Genomic DNA, 22,764 nt, shown 5'->3' with positions numbered 1-22,764 from the left:
GGATCTGGGGCAAATCAAGGATGGTGCTGGGTCCTGCCATGAGGGCAGGGGACTGGACTCAATGACCTCTCAAGATCCCTTCCAGTTCTAATGCTCTAGTTAGAATCCCCTTTATAGCAGCAGAACTGCATTCACACTAGAGGTTGTGCCAATGTAACAATACTGTGTCAGACCAATAAAGTTAAAGTGGTACAAAAACTTGGACTCGACCAGCCCCTGCCCTCACTTCCACAACCCCACCAGGCAATTTCTTCCAGTATTTAACCACCATGAAAGGTACTAAGTTTTTCCCAATGTCCAACCCAAACCTCCCTTGCTGCAGTTTAACCCCATTGCTTCGTGTCCTGTCCTGTCCTCAGAGGCCAAGGAGAACAATTCTTCTCCCTCCCTTTGTAACACCCTTTTAGATACCTGAAAACCTCTATCATGTCCCCCTCTCAGTCTTCTCCTTTCCAAACTAAACAAGCCCAATTCTTTCAGTCTTTCCTCATAGCTCATGTTCTCGAGACCTTTAATCATTCTTGTTGCTCTTTTCTGGACCCTCTCCAATTTCTCCACATGTTTCTTGAAATGTGGTGCCCAGAACTGGACACAAGACTCCAACTGAGTCAGAAAGGAGCAGTCACCATCCCCCGATGGCCCAGCAGTGTTCCTCATAAACTGAATGCTTGGGCAGCCATCCAGGAAGAAGTAAGATGTTGCCCATCTAATTAGCAGAGCACCCACAATGCCCATAACCAGCAGTGTGTGTTTCTACCAGTGGTGCAAATCTGTGCATGCCTTGGTGCACACAACAAAATTTATTCTGCACAAAGATAGAAAAGATTCCCCACATCTGCCATAAATAAAATAAAAAACAAAACTATTGAAACTTTTTGTGTTGGACATAAATTCATATTTTATTTTAGTTAATCAAACAAATATAAATTTCTCATATTAGTTTAAGCATTTAATCAGTTTAATAATTTAAATTAAACCAGCATTAGCAAAATGGCTCGGGTGTAATTATGTCATTAGTGGTGACTGTCTGTTAGTAAATGGTGGCCTGCGGAAAGGTTACATTGAGCCAGGTGGTCTATGGGCCAAAAACTTTGAGAACCGCTGCACTAGTTTGCACTTTTAAAAAAGTGGGAGTTTATAAGTCGAATTTAGTAATCTCTAAGTAGTTTCCTTGAGCAGACATGGACTAACAAAAACATATCTACAGATGGTATCATGAACTTTCACAGGCACAACCCTCTTCTACCGATGAATGGAGCCAGAGGACAGGAGCAGTTTCACTGGCAGCCAAAATATGTGGTGGGAACGGGGTGTGAAATGTGCATCCAGCTTTTCTCATGATAAAGAGAACTCTTGCCAGGACAGGAGTCAGAAAAAGGCAGAATGGGGGTGCGATGGACTGGGCCAGGTCTGGGCACAGCTGAGGGCATCCGCTCAGGGCGAATTGCTCAAATTCGGGGCTCCTTACAGCCCCTAGACTGGAGACCTTCCCAAATAGGCCACACACCAGTCCCACGGAGTGCTTCAGCTGCCTGCCTGGCCAGCCAGAAGCCTCATGAGCAAAACCCCTCTGACACCCCAGCAATATCCGTGCCCCAGATGGCCCCAGGCCTGCCCACAGGTGAAGGGTCTTAAAGCCCAATCTCACCTACCCCCAACATGTTCCAAGAAACCAGCCACAGATGCCAGGTCAATTTACACTCTGGATCTTACCCACAAATCAAACTGAGCCAATCCTTTAGAATCTGAAATCTAAAGGTTTATTACTACCAGAAAGAAAAGCAGGGAGAGTGAGGTTGTTAAAGTATCATACATTACTTGCATCAAATCTCCCAGTTCTCGATGCAGGCTCACAGCAGAGATGTTATAACTGCTGGCTTACAAGTCTTTGGTGAACATACTACATCAGGATGGGTCCACAGTTCTTTCCAGCTCATGATTCCCTGCGAGGCCCCATCTGGGGTCAAGAGTAGATCTGAAGACCAAGTTGGAGTCGGCCACATGGCATATTTATATCCCCTCCTGGCTTCTTCCAAGCTTCCCTTAAACTCCGGTAACCTGACAGGGGGCTCTCTCAAAGCTAATTTGGACGATCCTGTTCCAAGCTCCCTTTTACGGCCCCTTCCTTTGCCTTTGTAAATGCGTCAGGTTTGCTGCAGACCCAGCGCTTCTCCCCGCTGCACCGCGAGCTGCTGGCCCCGTTCTCGTCATTCAGATACGCGCAGTCGCCTCCTCCTTGGATCTCGAACCTGCAGCACAGGAGCCAGGGAGCTGGTGTCAGGCAGGAGCTGGGCATTTCCGCCTACAACCCCATCTGTAACAGCCCCGACAGAGTCCCCTTCCTGCCCCCGCACCTGAGAACCCCCTCAGCGGATGGAGGCAGTGGGGCAGCAGGGCCAAGAGGTTCTAAGATGAACTGGCCGTGTACACTGGCGGAGGGGAAATTTCAACCCCAGTTGCTGCTCCCCATCCAGCTGGAGGTGGGATGGACACTCAGCAGCCCAACCCCCTTCCCCAAAGCTGCCCTGGGTGCAGATTTCAGGGCTGAGGGCAACGCCAGCCTCACAGACACAGCAGCTGTTGTATGATCCCAGCACCACAGACCTGGAAGCAGGACGGGATCTAGGAAACCCTCACGTGGCCATTCCCTGCCCAGGTCCTATCCTGGCTAGGGGGCATGTACCCAACAGCTATGTGTCTGGCCAGGCTGGGGACGACTCCTCTGCCCCAAACCACCAGCCTCTGGCTCCAGGGCGGCTGGGCTCGGTAGCAGAGAGGGGAGAACCCTGCCCCATCCCACTTAAGTAGATACCTGCGCATGGGGACTCGGCAGCATCACCCCAGCCGAGTTCTGACTGGACGGCAAGGATACCCCAGAGCCTTCTGCTGGGGCAGGTCCCCACGCAGCACAAACCAGGGTGAACACCCCCCGGGATGCTTGGGGCAGCTCCTCCTCAGCAGACGTAGGCCAGCATCACAGTGCTGATAACTCTCTGGGCTGGGGTCGGACATTTGCCTGGTCCAAGAGTTATTGGTCAAGGGTGGCAGGGCTGCACTCCAGGCCACGCCAAGGGCTGGCTGCTCTGGGTACCGCCCCTTCTGGGAGCCCAGAAACGCCCCCCCACTTTGCCCAGGAGCCAGCGAAGGCTGCTCTGTGCACACCTGCCAGACTGAGCCCCACAGTGGCCTTGAGTGGTGGAGCGTGTCCCCCTCCTGTTCTACGCAGCACTAAGCCGTGAGGCAGAACGTAGGCTAGCTCTCTTGTTCAGGTGGGACCCAGTGCTGCTCAAGTTCAACCTAGGAATGTGGCAGGGATGCAACATCCCCCACCAGAACTCAGCAGCAGGGCTCTACGCGGCGAACCCAGCCAGCCTGCGCCACTCCCGAGCTGTTCTCAAGCGCCGGCCCTCTCCATGGAGCCAGGCTGGGCAATCGCAGGTAACTCCGGTGTGCTAACTCACCCCGTAGGTCCTGCACCACACGGGCCGCAGGCAGGCCAGTCAGCACACGGCTGCAGCCCGAGCAACAGACTCAGAGCCCCACAGAGAGTTACGAGAGACGTGAAATCCCATTTCAGCCACTAGCTGGTTAAACGTGTCACTGGTTAACTAGCAGCGGACTTGCCGGTGATTCCAAGCCCAGCTTTTCAGAGAAGCACCCTGGGGCTGGCAGCTTCCACCCAGACAGCTCAGTAGGGATGGGACAGTGGGGGAGGATGGGGGCATCCAAGGGCTGTCAGTCACCACGTACCCAAGTCCCAGGCAGACAGCAGCTTGTACCTATTGCTAATACACAAGCACCCCCCCCCCCCCCCCCCCCCGTCCCCTAGCGCTCTCTGGATGCTCCCACAGCACTGGCTGGGGACTTGGCCTGAACTTGGTACCTCACACGCCGGGGACCCAAAGCCCAGGGCATGCATGGGGAAGGGGAGGGGACAGACTCACAGGTGGTTGAATTCGGTGCCATTGGCCCATTTCCAGCGCTGTCCTGGATCCCTCCGGAGGCTGATCCAGTGGTGGGGTTTGCCTTTGTGGCGCAGCAGGAAAGCCTAGAACAGCGGAGGGGGAGGGGGTGTCGGGGCACGACCCTGCTGCTCCCCGACTTTGGGTGCACAGAGGGGTCTGAGTGTTCCCAGGGGGTGTCTGGGGATTTTCCCCTTCCCCTTGCCCAGCTCTGGGTAATTCAGTATTAACCCTCCCCCGCCCAAACCCAGCTCCACCCACCCCAACCTCCCCAGGGCTGGGGTTACTCTTGGGAGCTGCTGGGTCCAAACTTCCCCTACCCCACCCTCCAGGCCGGTCCAGGCTCTGTGTGAAACTCTCACCTGACATGGCAGCTGGGCTCTGTCCAGCCCTCCCTGGGTAAGGGAAGGGAAGGGAAGGGAAGGGAAGGAAAGAGCCCAGATGAACTGAACAGGGGATGCTAGAAGGGACCAGGCCTAAGAGGACCCCTCCCCCACCCTCAGCTGGCTGCTATTTTCCCTACCCAGGAGCACTGGCTCTTCTAGACAAGATGGGGTCTCAGCCCCCTCCAGCCCTAGGCAGCCCAGCACACACCTGAGCCAGTCTAGCCCCAGAGGGGCGTCTCCTGGCTGATCCCCCTGGGTCATGGACACCAAAGGGGCCCTGGGCCCAGCCTGGCTGGGCATTCAGGATTGGAAAGTCCATTGGTTCTGGGCTCCGAGCTGCTCCCTGCCCGCAGGGCAGAGCCCAGGCCAGGCCAGAGCAACGAGTCTCTCACCATTTCCTGCAGGGTGTCAATCCCAGCCAGGGAGGCCCCCAGGGCAGAGCAGCGGCTCCAGCTGTCGGTCCAGTTCCCTTCCCCCTCGGAGAAATAGTGGCATTTCCCCTGGTACCCCACCCAGCCGTCCGGGCAGCAGGGGTCCCGCTTAGCTGGAGAGCGGCCAGATAACGACACTGAAATGAGACCGGAACAGGTGGGGTGAGGGGACCTGCCCGTGGGTGGCAGAAATGATCCCGGCACCCCAGGCTGCTGAGACGCCTCTGACCCTGGCAGGTGCAGGGTGATGCCAAGAGGAGTTGGCTTAAAAGCTGGCTCCAGAGCTGCCTGCCCTCCCACCCCCTGCTCCCAGAGACAGCAGCACAGGGAGGGTGGGGGGTGCAGTCAGGATGCTGGAGCAGCCTCTGTGGGTGGTGGGCCCAGGCTCCCCTCACAGCCCGGCTCTGGCACCCCACACTGCTGCCTTGGATTGCGCTGGATGCTGGCCGTGCCCTGGGCAGTATTTTAGCAATTGTCTAACTGATCATTTGTTGCCACTACCAGATTACTCAAATAAATGTTCTGACATCCCTGTTCCAAACACCGTGTGAGTCTGGGATTTCCCCTCCTGCCCCCTCCCCATAATCACTCCTGCTCACACTCAGCCCCAGGGGAATCTGGCAGGGGGAGGAGTCTGCTGCAAACCCTTCCAGCCATTTTTGTCCACTTGCCCCAGCGACTCTGTAGCTGGTTTGAAGCCTTCCCCTGTGGCTGGGACACAGTCAGGTTTGGGGGCCATTAGCAGCTGGGGCAGGGGGATCCAAGGCCTGTATCCTCCGGAGAGGTCACCGTGCAGGGTGCTGTTCGCACTAGTGCTGGCGCACAGCTGGAGTGGGGCAGGCCATGCGTACGATACTTCCTGGTGCCGCTCAGCGTGTGCTTTGTGTCACTGATCTCAAGGAGCTGCTTCAGGGGCACAATTTCAGGTTTCACACCCTGTACAGGCTGGAGGTGCACATGGGTGTATATGGCCCCCAGGAGAAAGGCTGCCAGGACTGTGGGCCCCTTCCCGTACTGCCTGGGAGGGCCAGGGCGCTGCAGGGAGCTGTTCAGTTCCGGGAGCCTCTGACTGGTGCTATCCCCACCCGTGTTCTGGGCTCCCTGCACTCTCCAGGGTGGAGCCCCAAGCTCCCAGCTCTCACCTTATGCTGCGTGAGCCAACGCTGCCTGCAACAGGCCCGCTGAACTGGTGTGATAATACTGAGCAGTGCTCCCTGTAAGTGTGAGCGGAGCACTTGGGCAGCCACCCAGGGGAGATTCGGGTGTCCCCCTGCTGATGAGCGGAGCACCCACAGCAGGCAGTGTGTGTTGCTGCAGGTGGTGCACATCTGCACCTGCCTCAGTGCACAGAGCATTTATTCTGTGCACATATGGAAAAAATGAGAGAAAGCTCCGTCCGTGCAAACCCCTCACATGGAGGTGCTGGAGCAGCAAGTGCCATTCTGGTCACATACTGCAGGGACCAGCCCTAGGGCAGGCCCCTTTCCACACCCCTGTAGTGTCCTGATGTTACCAATTTGCACCAATTCCATTTGATCAAAGAATCAACATTCCCAGGCTCCCTTCAGTCCCGGGCAGCACCTGCCAGCCCAGCCCTGGGCATGATGCAGGCAGGCCAGGCTGGTACCTCAGGGCAACAGGCTGCAGGCAGAGGGCCCAGCCCATCACTGCCCAGCACCCGCCCCATCAATCATCCCTCCCCAGTGACTGCATCTGGGCCTGGTGTCAGGCATGTGCTCAGAGATGGGCTGAGGGGGGGGAGGCTAGTGTCAGTCAGCCCCTCCCCCCACAGTGAGTGCCCAGGGCAGGACCTGGAGGGGGCAGGAGGCAGCTCTGGGAGGAGCATCCCCCAGGAAGCCTCTGTCCCAGGGGCAGGAGCCAGACAGGCCAGGAGGAGACACTGTGACTGGGGCAGCTGACTGTGACTGGGGGCTGAGACATGCAGAGAGGGGCGGGGGGGCAGGGGTGCTGAGAACTCACCTGCCAGAGCAATAACAGCGATGAGGAGACCTAAGGATGTGACTATGGCGACTCCGAGGGCGACTGTAGCTGGCTGGTAGATACGTGTCCTGGAGTTACCATGATGCCCTGAACAGAGGGACCCGTCAGGCCAGGCTGCGAGGCCGCGTCTCACTCACAGCACCAGGCTGGGGCTGCCCTAGAACACGCCCCGTTCTGTCCCTCCCGCCAGAGAGGTGCCCAGGGCTCAGGCGGCAGAACAGCCCCTCCTGCTCAGCCCAGCCCAGCACCAGGCCAGTGAGCTCAGGGCACAGAGATAAGGGCCCACATGTTCCAGTGGCAGGAGCCCCCCTGCCCAGCGCCCATCCTCACACCCGGGGTCTCACCCGGGCACCACGCAGCCAAAGGGGGAGAAGGAGCCAGGCCAAGAGGGGCCAGGTCTGTCACAAGGGGTCTGACCTACCAGCCCAAATGGCCCCTGCCCAGCCACATGCCCAGTGCTGGGTGTGCCAGCCAGCCCCTGGGAGCCAGTGAGCGTGGCCCTGAAAGCCCCAGGGAATCCAGCCCCTGCTGCCCACACATGGGTGGTGGGTTGGGGGGGAGAGGGCCATCTGTGTCAGGACAATGGAACCATCCCAGATGTAGGGAGGCAGGGCCCAGCCCCCTCGGTAGCCCCACCCTTTCCACCAGAGCCCCATCACCAGCCAGGAAGCCAAGTCGGGGGGGGAGGGGCATTTGAACCCACAATCTCACACTTTGGAGGCTGAGCCATAGCCATTAGGCCAGTGGCAGACACACCCCACCTCCCTTCCTCCAGCAGCTTCCTTGTCACCCTGGGCCTCTCCACTTACCTGGGGCGGGGGCGTTGGCAGCAGCCCCAGGCCCATGTCCCTGCCCCCTCAGTACAGAAGCCGGATCCAGGGGTCCCCACAGCTGCCCTTGGGGCTGTTACCACAAAGTGGCTCTGGCTGGGGAGCAGGGCCTCAGAGCCAGGCCATGGCAAGAGTCACAGGGATGGGCAGCCACAGACCTTCTGCCAGGAAGCTGGGGGAGGGGGGACAGGGATCATTCCAGGGGCTGCTCTCCCCCAACTCCCATGGCTCCCTGCAAGTTCCTGGGCTCCCTGTGGGGCTCCAGCTACCTGCCCTGAGGGGAAAAAGGGGAAGAGGCAGGGCCAGGGGCTGAAGACCAGGTGGCCTTGGCCCCACACCCAGCCCTTTGCAGCCCCAGGGTATCTCTCCAGCCCATCCCAGGCAGCAATGCCCCCTTACCTGGCTCCTCTCCCATCTCCAGGTGTCCATTGGCAACATGTGGCTTTTGCAGCCGCACCTGGCTCTCAGCATCTCCATCTGCTGGCTCCATGGTCTCTCAGCTGTGCTCAGGCTGGGGATGCTGCTGCAGGTGCTGGGCTGGGCTTGGCTCCTCTCTGGGTGATGGACCTGATGCAGCAGCAGCAGCAAAGTGCAGCCGGGTGGGTCCAGGCCCCGGCTCCCTCCCTGCTCCAGGCTCCCCGGCTGAGCTGGAAGCTGAGACAGAACAAGGGGGACAGGTCAGGGGCAATGTTCCTTCTAATTCTTTTTCCATCCATGTGCAGAATCAATTTTGTTCTGCGCACCACAACATGTGGCACCATGTTTAGATGTGCACCACCAGCAGGAACAGATGCTGCCGGCTGTGGGCGCTCTGCCAATCAACTGGGCAGCATTGGAATCTCTCCTGGGTGGCCACTAGGGATGTAGAATTCTGTGCAATTTGTTAACCAGTCAAATGTTAAGTTTAACCAGTTAACTGATGAAAAGGGGGCAGGCAGGGCTGTTAGCTTGAGGGTCACTGAACTGGGAACATGCCCCCCCCCCATCACAGGCAGGGACTGCTCCAGTCTAGCTGCTTCCTGCCCCCGTTGTGGGAAAGCCATTTCCAGTCCCAGGTGGGACAGGGGCTGGCAGCCCCATGGTGGGGCCCGGCAGGGCTGGAGTAGCCCTCTGCATATTCCAGGCTGCGGGCAGGGGACTGCTCCTGGGTGCCCATTAACCAGGACCTGGTTACCATCACTTATTAAGGATGAGGCTTGTGGGTAACCAGTTGCCATTCACATCACCAGTGACACCCAGCGCTCAGCTCACAGGGGCACTGCTCAGGAGTTGCAGGGTGGGGGAGGGGGAATTTGTGGTTTCTCTGTCCCTGCCCAGCATCCAACCCCAGCCAATGGCAGTGCCATGGTGCTTGACCCCCCCCCCCAGGAACCCCCTCTCTCTCTCCCCCCACAGGGCTTCAGAGACCTGCTCTGCTCCATAACCGCCCCCCCCAACACCACTAGAATCCACCCACTGGTAACAAGCCCCCACCTGTGGTTGGACAGGAGAGAACCCGCCCCCCAGCTCCCCACACGCACTCCTGCACTCGAGAGCAAGCTCCAAACCCACCAGGAGAGGAAGGGAGATGGGGTGGGGGAGCAGCAGCTACTCAAGCAGCAGAGAGGGGCAAACGGGGGACTGAGTAACATCAAGGCAATTAAATCACCAAGTCCAAAGCCGCGTTGTCACTGATCCATTTCAGTCAACCTGTCCTGTTACACTTTGCCTTGTTTCTAAGTGCACTCAGGGGTTGACAGTAGGGAGGTAACAGTGTAGTCCATTAACCAATCAGCAAAAGCCCCTTCCACTCCATTCCGCCAGTACATTTTGTAGCAGGCTGGCCAGCAGTCCGGCTAAGTCCCGGCTTGTGACAGATCAGTGACCTACCTGTGCTGCAGCTCTACATTTAAAGTGTACTAGGGGCCAGGCAGGCTGGCAGCATGGCTCAGATCTGACTCACGATGTGCCCAGGAGTTCAGACCTTACCCAGACAAGGACAGCTGCCACCCCACACTGCTGCCTCTGAATCAGAAGCAGCACCATGGGGCGACAGGCAGCCGGGTCCGCAAAGGGAGCAGTTTTTCAAACTGGCTCCCCTCGCTACTGCCTCTGATACAGAGAGAGCAGCACAGAGTGGCAGCGGGCTCCTTGGGAGTGGGGCTGGAGCGCACTGGCTGCCCCCCTATCCCTGGAGACTAAAGAATAAGAATTCATGCAGTTACATGACCAATCAATTAACCGATATTTAACATCCTTAGTTGACAGACCCATCACACCACCATGTACAAGCAGCCAAGGAAGTGTATAAACATCACTGACTGGGATGGCTAGGCTGCCCCCAATCTGTGGTAGGAGACAAAGAGGAGGAGGAGTTGCAAGGTAAAACATGATGGAATTCAAAGGCCTGTGCAAACATTAACGAATGATCAAGTCTTTGCACTTGCACAGAACTTATTCTCCTCAAGGGGCTTTGGGTGAGCTTGCTACAGCCTGTGCAGAGAGGACTGAATAACGGCTCCAGCAGCAATTCACACTCTGCTATGTGCACAGTAGCAGAGCTAGGAACAGAACCCAGGCATCCTGGGTTTTAACTGCTATACAGCTTTCTCCCACAATTAGGTTTAAAATGTGCTCTCACCACTCAATCACACTCCCCCAAGGTTCCCTCTCATTTTTTCCATCAATGTGCGAATTTTTGTCATTAATGTGTAGAATAAATTTTGTTCTGTGCACTGAGGTGTGTGCATATGTGCACCACAAGTAGAAACACAGAACCTAACCATGGGCCCTCTGCTAATCAGCTAGGCAGCACTGGAATCTCTTCTATGCAGTCCCACAAGCACCCAGACTATAGGGAACATTGCCTGGACTTCAGGGGATCATCCTTTTAGTCATGAAGCGGAAAACCAACAACGACTATTGGACAAGTCAAATTGTTTATTTACTCCCCAAATCTAAATAAGCCCCTCATCCCTTCGCCTGGGGAGTAAGAAAATACTGCCCTTGCCCGGCTCCTTAGGGCAAACAACTGGAAGAGAATCTCACCTTTCACTAAAAAAAAAAAATTAAGTGATATTTCCAGTAAGGATGAAAAGTGTAAATGGTTAACTGATGAGCTGCCTTTGGCTAGGGGAGGGAAGGGAAGGCAACTCCGCACCCTCTCCCTCCTGTTAACTACTAACAACTTCAGTTGTTAGGTGTTCACCTGAACACTCACATTTTAACATCCTTAGTCTCCAGCCTTTGTGGACACAGAAAAAGTCTGAAAACGTGACCTGGTTCCAACCTAAAGCCTGAGAAATCGGAAGGTGAAGGGGGGAGGGGAACTACAGAACTTGAAAAACTGTCTTTTAACCTCCCTGCCCCCACTCCTTTAGGGATGATTAAAATTAAGGACACCGAGCGACAACTCAGACCCTCTGCGCGCTCACTAGAGTACAAGGTTACCCAAGTTTTACCGGCTCCAGTTCTACCCCCTGCCCCGCCACAGGGGATTACGGTTTAGGTGCCTGGCTCTGGGGCTGATCGGAGCTTTTTGGGGGGGGGGCTGCAGCCAGAGGGGCGGGCCGGGAGCTGAGATCTGCGCACCCGCCCGTCGCTTCTCGGGGCAGAGCGTGTCCGCGCTAGACTGAAGCTCTGCCCCGCCCGCACAGGGCTTGCGGGGCGATGCAGCGAGCGGGGACCCACGTGGAAAAGCGCAGCCGGAGCGCAACAGCGACGCGCCTGTTCCAGTCCCGGGCGCAGCCCGCGCCCGCTTTGCGATCGCCTCTCGCACAGACCCGGGGGGGGGGGACAGCTGGGACCGGGGGCCCCGAACCCCCCCCCAATTATCCGGGGGTTCGCGAGATTCCCCCCCCCCCGCCATGGGATGAGTCCGCTGCCCCCCTCCCAGCTCCCACCCCTAGTTTCCAGCTTGCCCCCGATAGCGCCCTGCAGCCCGGGGCGGGCAGGTCCCCTTCTCCTCCCCCCCCCCCCCCAGTGTCTCCCTTCGCCCGTCCGGTCTACGGCCCCCCCGGGCTCACCAGCCCCTCGCAGCGCGCACGGACTCAGCCCGGAGGGGGGGGTATTTTAAGCCATTAATAACAAAGTGGGGAGGCTGGGACCGCCCTGGAGCCTGATTTCCCGGGGGCTGAGAAGTTCTCCCTGCCCAGCTGCTGCTTGTGCCCTGGCACCTGTCAGTGGGGCTTGTCGCGCAGGGGGGAGGCGGCACATTGCAGTGATCGCCCCACAGAGCAGCAAACGGACCGGCCTGGCATCCTGCACCCCGACCCTCCCGAAAGGCCCCTGCCCAGCCCTGCCCCACACCAGGGATGTAAACAAGTCCTGGGCTACCCCACTACCCAATAAGCCTAAGCGAGGATGAGAGGCAGCAGGGGGCAGAGCCGGAGAGCCCAGCTAAAGCTGGTTACTCAAGGACCATCTCTGTGGCGCTGCCTCTTCCTCCCCCCCCCCCCCCACACACTATCACAGGCAGCTGAAGAGCAGGGGATAGGGGAGGCTGCTCCCCCCATGGCCAGCCCAGGCAGCCACAAACATGGGCTCCTGGACCTGGCATGAGGTGTTACGGACCGGGCCGTGTCTGGGCACAGCTTAGGGCGTCCGCTCAGGGCGAATTGCTCAAATCCGGGGCTCTTTACAGTCCCCCTGACTGGCGACCTCTCCAAACAGGCCACAAACCAGTCTCACAGAGCGCTTCAGCAGCCTGCCTGAAGCCTCCCGAGCAAAACCCCTCCGACACCCCAGCAATATCCGTGCCCCAGATGGCCCCGGGCCTATACACAGGTGGGGGGTCCTAGCACCCAATCCCACCTACCCCGAACAAGTTCTGTCCGGTTCCAAGAAACCAGCCACAGATCCCTGGTCAATTTACCCTCTGGACCTTACCCACAAATCACGCTGGGCCAATCCTTTAGAATCTATATCTAAAGGTTTATTATTACAGGAAAGAAAAGCATGAGAGTAAGGTTATTAAAGTACAGTACGTTACATGCACCGAATCTCCCAGTTCTCGATGCAGGCTCTAGCAGAGATGTTGCAGCTGCTGGTTTAAAAGTTCTTATTGCACATCCTGCAATCAGGATGGGTTCACAGGTCTTCCGGGCTCTTCAATCCCTGCAATGCTGCCTCTGGGATGAAGTGCTGAGCTGAGAACCAAATGGCATCGACCGCATGGCCTCTTTATACTCCTTCCTGGCCTCTTCCTGTGTGCAGCAAGTCACCTGGTCAGAGGCCAATCTCTATGTTTCCTGCTGGCTGCCCTCAGGTGACAAATCCCATTCTTTGGGTGTGTCCATAGCCTATTGAGAGCCATTGTTCCACAGGGCTTTGCTACTCAGCCTGTCCATAGCCATGCTTAACCACATTCACAGAAATATTCAGCTTCCACACAGATTACAGATTCCTACCTACACACACACAGACATTATACACTCACATAAATAGCGTACATAAGATCAACAAACAATAATCTCCCATTCAATACCCCACATGGCTCCCCCCACACCAATTTCTGGGGCCAACACCCCCACCTAGGGGTGCAGCAGCGATCTGGCTGCTTCCCTCCAATTCAGCAACGTGACACCCCCAACGCAAAATTGATGCAAGAAGTGATGCCAGTAACATCACTGAGGGCATCACAGGCCTCCCCCATCAAAATGGTGGCGTGCCTCAGTTTCCCTTCTTACATAGGACCTTCTGGCTGGAACCCTTTTTGTCCTGTAAGAAGTTCCAAGACCAGTTACAAGTGTTAACCACGAAATAGCAACATCACAATGTCCCCTTACATACCGTCTGTCGTTTGGTACATCTCCAGACAGATTACATGGTATTTTCATAAGCTCATGCACACTGTATACCGTTACAATTCTCTGCAACAATAATACATTGGTTACAAGAATTAACATCAGTAACAAGAACAATCCTATCTCAGGTGTATACTGAAATTCTTCGTCAGGCCCCTTCTCTGGCCCCACACCATTGCAGTTTTGGCCCCTCAGGTTTAAACTGCAAATCTTCTTGACCAAAGCAAGTCCTGCCCCTCCCCCTTGTCCTCTGGGCTCCAGGCCTGAAACCTCTGGCCTGACCAAGACAAAGGGCTGGCTGGGCGTGACTCCCTGGCTCACAATGGCCCTGGAATTCTCCCCCTTCCCCCACTCAGTGGGGTAACAGCAGTGAGCTGTAGACTCCCAAGTCTCTCCTCTGTCCCTCTCTAACCTCTGTTTTCCCATAGAACCAGATATCAGCTTCCCTGATAGACTATGAGTGTCCACCGTATCCAGAGATGGGAGCGTAACTGCCATCTCCTGCATCCTAGGGAGAGTGACCACACAGCTGTTCTGCTCTGCATACTTAGCTACCCAGCCCTTCTCCTGAATCTGAGACACTAAGTTCCCACTCTCCTCCTTCACCTGGGAACAATCCTGTCCCACACACACTGACTTCCCAGCAAGCTGGTCACACACAGTCATTGGGTTAACCGCCTGCTCCAATTCTCTGGATGTTCCTGCCTCCTCTGGAACAACCCTCAGTCCCTCCGAGACCTCTCCACCACCATCCACCCTGGGTTTCCCTAAACCCAAGTCAGTGGAGTCACTGCCAACAGACAAGTTCTGTCTGCCAGGCACTGCAACAAGTGCCTCACACAACAAGCTGCTGCCTTTTACAGGCAGAGCTTTCTCCTGAATGCCTTCTCCAAGCCAGGCATCGTCACCTCTCTCAGTTACTGCAAACTGCTTGCTACAAGCACTGCCAGGACTCTCCTCCCTATGAGCTCCCTTAAACAGCAGTTCACCCTTCCCTGGCTCTGCAGTAGCATTGCCCTGCTGAGCCCCAACCAATTCCTCCTGCACTTCCCTTACTCCCTGAGTTCTCTCTGGCCCCTCTGGTGGATTCACAGACAATCCCCTCTCAGGCACACAGACAGACCCACAAGAGACAGGGTCGGAAGCACCTTCACTCCCTGTGCAACTCTCTAGATGGCTGTAAACGTCCACGCCATCATTAGGCACCAGAGTTAACACACCCTCATTCTCTCCTTGTGCCCGGGCTAAGGGGTCTCCCCCCTCTGCCAGCAACACAGCAGCATCAGGCACAATATCAGGGTCACCACTGTCCGGTCTCTGGGGTTCTGGTAAAACACTGACTGACTCTACCTGAGTCACCTCATCCCTCTCCCCAGCAGACACAAACCTTGGGCCACCCCCTTCCTGGGCCTTAGCCATATCCAGACCTAACTCTGGGACAACAACACTGCTCTCAGCCAACACAGGCTGTGGGGCATCTTCCTCAGACAAAGGAAGAAACTCTTCCCCACACACAGCCAGACAACCAGAGACAGCTTCTCCCTTGTCCCAACACCCCTGGCTAATCTCAGTCATACAGCTAGCCACTGGGACAGCTTCCTTTACTGCCCCACTGCTACTTCCACCAGCCAAATTGCCAGCTTGCACACACTGTGCTTCTTCACACAAATCACTTTCAGCTTGTGCAGGTTCAATTCCACAAACCTCACCAGCCACCAGCTCCTCAACTAAAACTTCACTCTGGCCAGCCACTCCAGGTTGCCCCAGAGAAACATTTCCCTGATTTCTGGGCTCTTCTTGCCCTGGTTCTGATTCCAGCCTCACCTCTGAGGCATCAGACTGGCCCTCACCCACAGGCTCACATATAGAGACACTTTCCCCTTGGTTACAGGGAGACTGACCAGCTCCAGGAAACTTTCCATACCCACATGCACCCCCTTCCCAAACCTCCCTGTTAGCTACAGGTAACACAGAAGGTTTGCATTCACACATGCTTTGGGGTTGGGTCATCACATCAGCTGGGTAAAATACGTCTGCCATATCATAAGCGCACCACATACCCACAGAGTTATACATTGAACCTTCAGGAGGATACAGTCTCTCTTGTTCTTTTAGTCTCTTAAGCTGGAGGTCAAGTCTAGCATTTTCCTCCTTGGCTAGGGCCATCTTCTTTGCATGCTCTGCCTCTTCCCTCCTCTGTCTCTCAGCATATTCTGCCTTTTTCTCCTCAAGTTCCCGATCCATCTCCTTCTGTCTCTTAGCAATTTCTTCATCTGCCTTCCGCCTTCTTTCAGCAGCCTCCTTGGCTTGCTTCTGATCCCTTTCATCCACATCTCTGGTTAGTAACAACACTACCAGATCTAGTTTAGAGGCCCTTTTCCTAAAGGCAATGCCTCTCCCCAAGCACAAATCCTTCAGAGCACTTTTGCTCAGACTCTCATATAGTTCCGGGATCATCGCAGCGGCTCTTTAATCAACCAAACTCTCAACACCAAAAATCAAATTTAGACAGCGTGGGGTCCTGATCCCAAAGCTCAATTGACCAAGATCTGTGGATCCTGCCGACTACGCCACTGTGACGGACCGGGCCGTGTCTGGGCACAGCTTAGGGCGTCCGCTCAGGGCGAATTGCTCAAATCCGGGGCTCTTTACAGTCCCCCTGACTGGCGACCTCTCCAAACAGGCCACAAACCAGTCTCACAGAGCGCTTCAGCAGCCTGCCTGAAGCCTCCCGAGCAAAACCCCTCCGACACCCCAGCAATATCCGTGCCCCAGATGGCCCCGGGCCTATACACAGGTGGGGGGTCCTAGCACCCAATCCCACCTACCCCGAACAAGTTCTGTCCGGTTCCAAGAAACCAGCCACAGATCCCTGGTCAATTTACCCTCTGGACCTTACCCACAAATCACGCTGGGCCAATCCTTTAGAATCTATATCTAAAGGTTTATTATTACAGGAAAGAAAAGCATGAGAGTAAGGTTATTAAAGTACAGTACGTTACATGCACCGAATCTCCCAGTTCTCGATGCAGGCTCTAGCAGAGATGTTGCAGCTGCTGGTTTAAAAGTTCTTATTGCACATCCTGCAATCAGGATGGGTTCACAGGTCTTCCGGGCTCTTCAATCCCTGCAATGCTGCCTCTGGGATGAAGTGCTGAGCTGAGAACCAAATGGCATCGACCGCATGGCCTCTTTATACTCCTTCCTGGCCTCTTCTTGTGTGCAGCAAGTCACCTGGTCAGAGGCCAATCTCTATGTTTCCTGCTGGCTGCCCTCAGGTGACAAATCCCATTCTTTGGGTGTGTCCATAGCCTATTGAGAGCCATTGTTCCACAGGGCTTTGCTACTCAGCCTGTCCATAGCCATGCTTAACCACATTCACAGAAATATTCAGCTTCCACACAGATTACAGATTCCTACCTACACACACACAGACAGTATACACTCACAGAAATAGCGTACATAAGATCAACAAACAATAATCTCCCATTCAATACCCCACATGGTTCCCCCCACACCAATTTCTGGGGCCAACACCCCCACCTAGGGGTGCAGCAGCGATCTGGCTGCTTCCCTCCAATTCAGCAACGTGACATGAGGGAAGGAGCCACCAGCGCTCAGGGCTCCAGTTTGCAGGTGATACCAAGCTGGGAGGGGTGGCAAGTGCTTTGGAGGAGAGGATCATAAGTCAAACTGATCTGGACAAACTGGAGATATGGTCAGAGGTAAATAGGATGAAGTTTCATAAGGACAAAGTGCTCCATTTAGGAAGGAACAATCCATTTCACACACACAGAATGGGAAGCAACTATCTAGGAAGGACTCCTGCAAAAAGAGATCTAGGGGTTGTAGTGGACCACAAGCTAAATAGGGGTCAACAGTGTGATGCTGTTGCAAAAAAAGCAAACATGATTCTGGGCTGCATGAACATGAGTGTTGTGAGCGAGACCCGAGAATTCATTCTTCCGCTCTTCTCTGCGCCGATTAGGCCTCAATTGTAGTATTATGTCCAGTTCTGGGCACCACATTTCAAAAAAGTTGTGGAGAAATTGGAGAAGGCCCAGAGAAGATGATTGGTCTACAAACATGAGTTAGGAGGGAAGACTGAAAGAACTGAGCTTGCTGAATTTGGAAAAGAGAAGACTGAGAGGGGCATCTTCGCAGTTTTCAAGTATCTAACGGGTGTTACAAGGAAGAGGGAGAAAAATTACTCTTCTTGGCCTCTGATGAGAGGACAAGAAACAATCACTTAATATTTCTGCTGAAGCACAAAGACAAACTGAAACTCTAAAATAGCAACAAATAATAATGACAAACCCAGGCAAAAGTGAGTTGAAAGGAAACCTTGTGACATCATTTGAAGTTTTTCCCCCTTTCATATTTGCAGGAGAATTACAATAGAGTAAGTTAAAGAGTAAGATTATGAAAAAGATCAAACGCTTAAAACCACAGATTATGTTGTGAAACTAACTCAATAATCAGTGCCAAAAAGTCACATTCGTTCTTAGTACCTCGACCCAGCCGAGGCATCTAAACGAGTGTTTCTTAAACCTCTGCTCAGAAAGTGGCAAATGTTGACAAATGTTGGCAATAAAATGTCTAGCTTCGAGCACACATTCAGGGGCAATTTTTCCTTCCCAAAGAAATATATTTGATATAGTCACTTCCCTAAGCCAGTGAGATCGTACACAAAGGGACAGGCTCGCTGTCACTAACTCCACCAATAAAACACACATTCCTGCAAACTCTTACACACCATTAACTTGAAGTCCATAAATTATCCCACTGATTTAAGTGATTGGGGCTAATCAGGTGAGTAAACCAAAGCACATCCAGCCCCCAGAGAAGAGCAACCAAAATGATGCAAGGTCTAGAAAACATGGAGCTGTGGAGGAAAACTGAAGGAACTGGGCTCGTTTAGTTTAGAGGCTATATCTACACTACATTTTTTTTTCAGAAAAGCGTACGCAAATTGTGCTCCGCAATTTGCATGCCTTTCCCTGATACTGTTGTCAGAAGGGGCTTTTCCAAAATTTGGCCTGTCTATACTGGGCCAAATTTTGGAAAAACCTCCTCTTTCTGAAGATCCCTTCTTCCTCACGGAACGAGGAAGACAGGGCTTCCAAAAGAGTGCCTCTGCTCTTCTGCAAAAGAAAGTGGAAGAGCAGTCACGTTCCCTGGACACAGCAGAGATTTTTCAGGATATGGTATCCCAAAACCACTCTGCAGTCTAGGGCTACGTCTAGATTGCATCCCTTTTTCGGAAAAGGGATGCAAATTAGATGTATCGCAATTGCTGCCGCTTTTTTTCAGCACGGAGCTTTGCCGGAAAAAAGCGCCAGTCTAGACGCGGATCTTTTGGAAAATAAAGCCTTTTCCGAAAGATCCCTTATCCCTTATTTTAGGAGGGGGGTCATGCAAGGGAGGTTGACTGAAATTTGGACGAAGCTTTGCGATGGCAGGACAGAAAGCAGCCTAAGACAATCTAAACAAGTTACGCTGTGCTGATCCTACACAAGAGCAGCATAAGGACTTTTTTATAAGCACAGGAACTAATTTCAAAGTTAAGTAGATGAAGTGAAAGAGCCAATCTCACTGGAGGCTCCTGCAAAGACTCTTGCATACAGGCAGTCCCCGGGTTATGTACAAGATAGGGACTGTAGGTTTGTTCTTAAGTTGAATCTGTATGTAAGTCAGAACTGGCGTCCAGATTCAGCCGTTGCTGAAACTGATCAGTTTCAACAGCGGCTGAATCTGGACGCCAGTTCTGACTTACATACAGATTCAACTTAAGAACCCCAGGCATCCCCAAGTCAGCTGCTGCTGAAACTGATCAGTGGCTGATTCCAGGAAGCCCCGGGCAGGGGCTTCCTGTAGTCAGCCGCTGGTCAGTTTCAGCAGCAGCTGACTTGGGGACGCCTGGGGCAGAGCAGCTGGGGTGCTGCTGGGTTGGTCCAGTAGCACCAAGGAGCGGTGCTGCGGGACCAACCGTAAGCGCCCCACCTGCTCTACCACAGGCCCAGGGCTTTGCTCCACATCTCCCTGGTCTGCTGGGGGCGCACTAGCTGCGTCCCCCCAGCACACCAGGGAGACACTGAGCAAAGCGGCGGAGGACCCAGGCGGGACCACGGCACTGATCTGGAAGTGCCACGGTCCCGCCCGGGTCCTCTGCGGCTTTGCTCAGCGTCTCCCTGGTCTGCAGACCCGGGAGACGCTGAGCAAAGCCGCGGAGGACTAGGGTGGGACTGCAGCACTGATCTGGCTCCCCCCCCCCCCCCCAGCAGACCAGGGAGAGGCAGAGCGGCTTTTCTCGCCCCGGAGGACGGGGCGAGAAAATCCCCGTTCGTAACTGCGGATCCAATGTAAGTCGGATTCGCATAACTTGGGGACTGCCTGTATTTGATTTGAGGCTCTGTGGGCCCTCTCCTGGAAGGAAGTTTTGGCAGAATTGGGCCCTGTTAAAGCAAATCAGGACACTTGTGCTGAAGGGACATCTTGGTAAAAGGCCCTGGCCCAAGCCAAAGCATTTTGTGATGTGACAGTTGCCACAAAATCCTCAGCAGGGGCCTTGACCATGAACTCAACGCCCACCCCAGCTGCTGTGGTGGCAAGTAGGGTCAGGCTAGCTCCTAAACACCTTTTTTAAAAGCCAGCCCTTGATAAAGTCCCACCCTCCCCCGACTGAGCTCTGCCCATTCACCCCCACTCCCCCGTCCCTCCCATTCTCACCCTAACCCCACTGGGTTCTAACAAATGGCTTTTATCCTGATGCCTCAGATTTGGGTAAATGCAAAAAAATCGGTTTAAAAATGGTGCAAAAACTGGATCCAAGATCCAACCGCTGCTGTAGACAAATTGGAGTTAAGCTCGTTCACAGGCGCTGTGAGCGGCTCCTCGCCCCCCGCCCCTCCCCCAAGCCTGCCCTTGGGGGCTGTCAAAAAAAACAACAGGGATGAGCTGTAACACTGGGATCTTTAGAATAACCCCCCTCTCCGCCCCAGCCCCAGCGCCCCCATTGCTGGGGGAAGGGGGGTCAGTTGCCCAGGGCACTGCGGCGCGGGAAGATCGCAGCTCACCTCCTCCAGGGACACCGCGGCTGCAGCAGCCCGGGCAGATCAGGTCCCGGCTCCATCCCCCGCTCTGGGCGTAGCAGCTGAAGGGGAAGCCCGCGCGCTCCACGCACAGGCACTTCTCCTTCCATAGCTAGGGCAAGAAAACGCGCGAAAAAGCCGGGGGCGTGTCCTTCAGTAGCATAGTTCAGTTCGACTGGACAAAGCGTCAAGCTCCTGCCTGCATCGGCTGTTCCATTGAATGAACTTTCCCGAGAGGGCGGGACATTTGTGATGACACTGACCAGATTAGCATAAAGCGCGCCATATGGACAGTGCCCTTAGCTCACCCCTCCCACGCGTGCAGACATCCTGGGCCCAGCGCAGGGGGTTTCCTCCCCCGCCCTGGGCGTAATTAACCTGCCCCCGAGAGGCCGCGTCTGTTGCATTTCACCCCCACGCGCTGCACCCAGCTGCTTTGCCCGGCTCTACCCACTCAGATCACGAGCTCCTGGAAGGGAGGCCCAGCGCGGGTTAGCAAGGAGAGGGGCAGCTGCCGGGACTTCCCTAAGTGATTAGCTTGCCCAATGACAGTGTTCCTTAAAATAGCACCCCCCAAAATGTGTGGGGTCCCCCCCTCAGTGACAGTCTTCACAAGGCAGCTGGTGGAGTCTCTCTCCTGCCCTTGGTGGGTCGTTTTAGCCCCTCGGCGGCTGGGCTGCAGGATGCTGCTCTGAGGCCTGGAAGTTGGTGGGCAAGGAGAGACTGGAGGGTGAGTGGGGAGTGTGACCTCAGTTGTAGGGCACGAGGGGGGGAAAGGCACAGCCGACGCCGAGGCTGTGACCCACAGTTCAGTCCATTAGGGAGACACTGGGCTACTGATCACTGCTTGGAACTGCTTCCGTTTCACTGCACCCATTAATAACAGGAAAAGATTAACAGTAATAGAGAGGTTGCCCTGTTAGTCTGATCTTGGTAAAACAAAAGGAAAAATTATGTAGCACTTTAAAGACTAACAAGATAGTTTATTAGGTGATGAGCTCTTGTGGGGCAGACCCACTTTGTCAGATTTCAGACACTGAGAAAAGCTCACAGCCCTGCCCACCTTGGCTCATTGCCACCCATGGGCCTGCCCTCCAGGGACTCAGCCGTGTTTTTTTTGCATCCAGCTACACTTTTGGCCTTCACCGCAATGACAGTGCCACAGGCTCATGTGTGAAAAATGTCTCCATTGGTTTGTATACAACCCGCTGCCTATTTATTTAATCAGTTGACTTCTGGATGTTGTATTGTGAGGAAGGCAAATAACATGTGGCTATTCATCTTTCCCACACCACTCACGATTAAAAGCATAAGAACGGCCAAACTGGGTCAGGCTAAAGGTCCATCTAGCCTAGTGTCCTGTGTGCCCACAGTGGCCAATGCCAGGTGCCCTAGAGGGACTGAACAGAACAGGGAATCATCATGTGATCCCTCTTCTGTCTCTCATTCCCAGCCCCTGACAAACAGAGGCTCAGGACACCATTCCTACCCCTCCTGGCTAATAACCATCCTCCATGAATTTATCGTTATTTCTTGAACCATGCTAAAGTCCTGGTTTTCACAATATCCTCTGGCAAGGAGTTCCACAGGTTGACTGTGCGCTGCATGAAGAAATCCTGCCTATTGGTTTTGTGCCAAGCTCTGTCATAGCTCCTTTCAGGCTCTGTCTGTATTAGTGAGCTCAAATGGCCCAGCTGTACCAATGTTGCTGCCTCACTGTAAAAGCGCTTGTGTAGCCACTCTGTGCTGACAGCAGAGAGCTCTCCCACCAACATCACAGACCCGGCTCCACACGCCACAGTAGGTATGATGGTGGGAGGAGTTCTCCTGCTGACAGCCCTGTACACATGACCACTAGTGCGGGTGAAATTCACATCCATTCGGTGAGAGTTTTTTCCACACCCCCAAGCAACATAATTTTTGTCAACACAAGCAGTAGAAAAGACGTGGCTGAAGTCGCCTGTCTTTGTGACTCCATCACAGTATCAACTCACTGCATTTGAGATCCACTCTAACCCCTCACCCCCCAACTGCCCCCACTGATGTCCAGCTGCTCAAATTCCCTGGCCAGACATCCAGCCTCAGCCCTCCTCCCACCTCAGCAGAAAAGTCTCCCCCTTGCTCTCACACAGGTTGTGGAGCACACAGCAGGCCACCACCACAAAGGGGATGTTGCGCTCACCTAGGTTCAGGCAGGTGAGGAGACTCCTGAACCTCCCCTTTAAATGGCCAAATGCACAGTCGATGACCATGCAGCACTTGCTCAGCCTGGCACTGAAG

The 22,764-nt window shown here is 54.6% G+C and overlaps 1 protein-coding gene across 1 annotated transcript; it reads right to left on the bottom strand.

Moving 5' to 3' along the window:
* Nucleotides 1-863: 863 nt before the first annotated feature.
* LOC112544614 (C-type lectin domain family 2 member B-like) lies at nt 864-20,676 on the bottom strand. The gene is made up of 6 exons (XM_075913769.2): nt 20,470-20,676; nt 8,010-8,264; nt 6,760-6,867; nt 4,741-4,916; nt 3,945-4,048; nt 864-2,249 (listed from the first exon to the last, which is right to left on the bottom strand). Exons 2-6 carry the CDS (start codon nt 8,098-8,100, stop codon nt 2,081-2,083), a joined length of 648 nt encoding a protein of 215 aa, XP_075769884.2. The 5' UTR covers nt 8,101-8,264; nt 20,470-20,676; the 3' UTR covers nt 864-2,080.
* Nucleotides 20,677-22,764: the final 2,088 nt, after the last annotated feature.

Source organism: Pelodiscus sinensis, chromosome 19, assembly GCF_052426305.1.
Source record: "Pelodiscus sinensis isolate ZL-2025 chromosome 19, ASM5242630v1, whole genome shotgun sequence".
NCBI lineage: Eukaryota > Metazoa > Chordata > Testudines > Trionychidae > Pelodiscus > Pelodiscus sinensis.
This window is presented reverse-complemented; position numbering and strand designations above follow the sequence as displayed.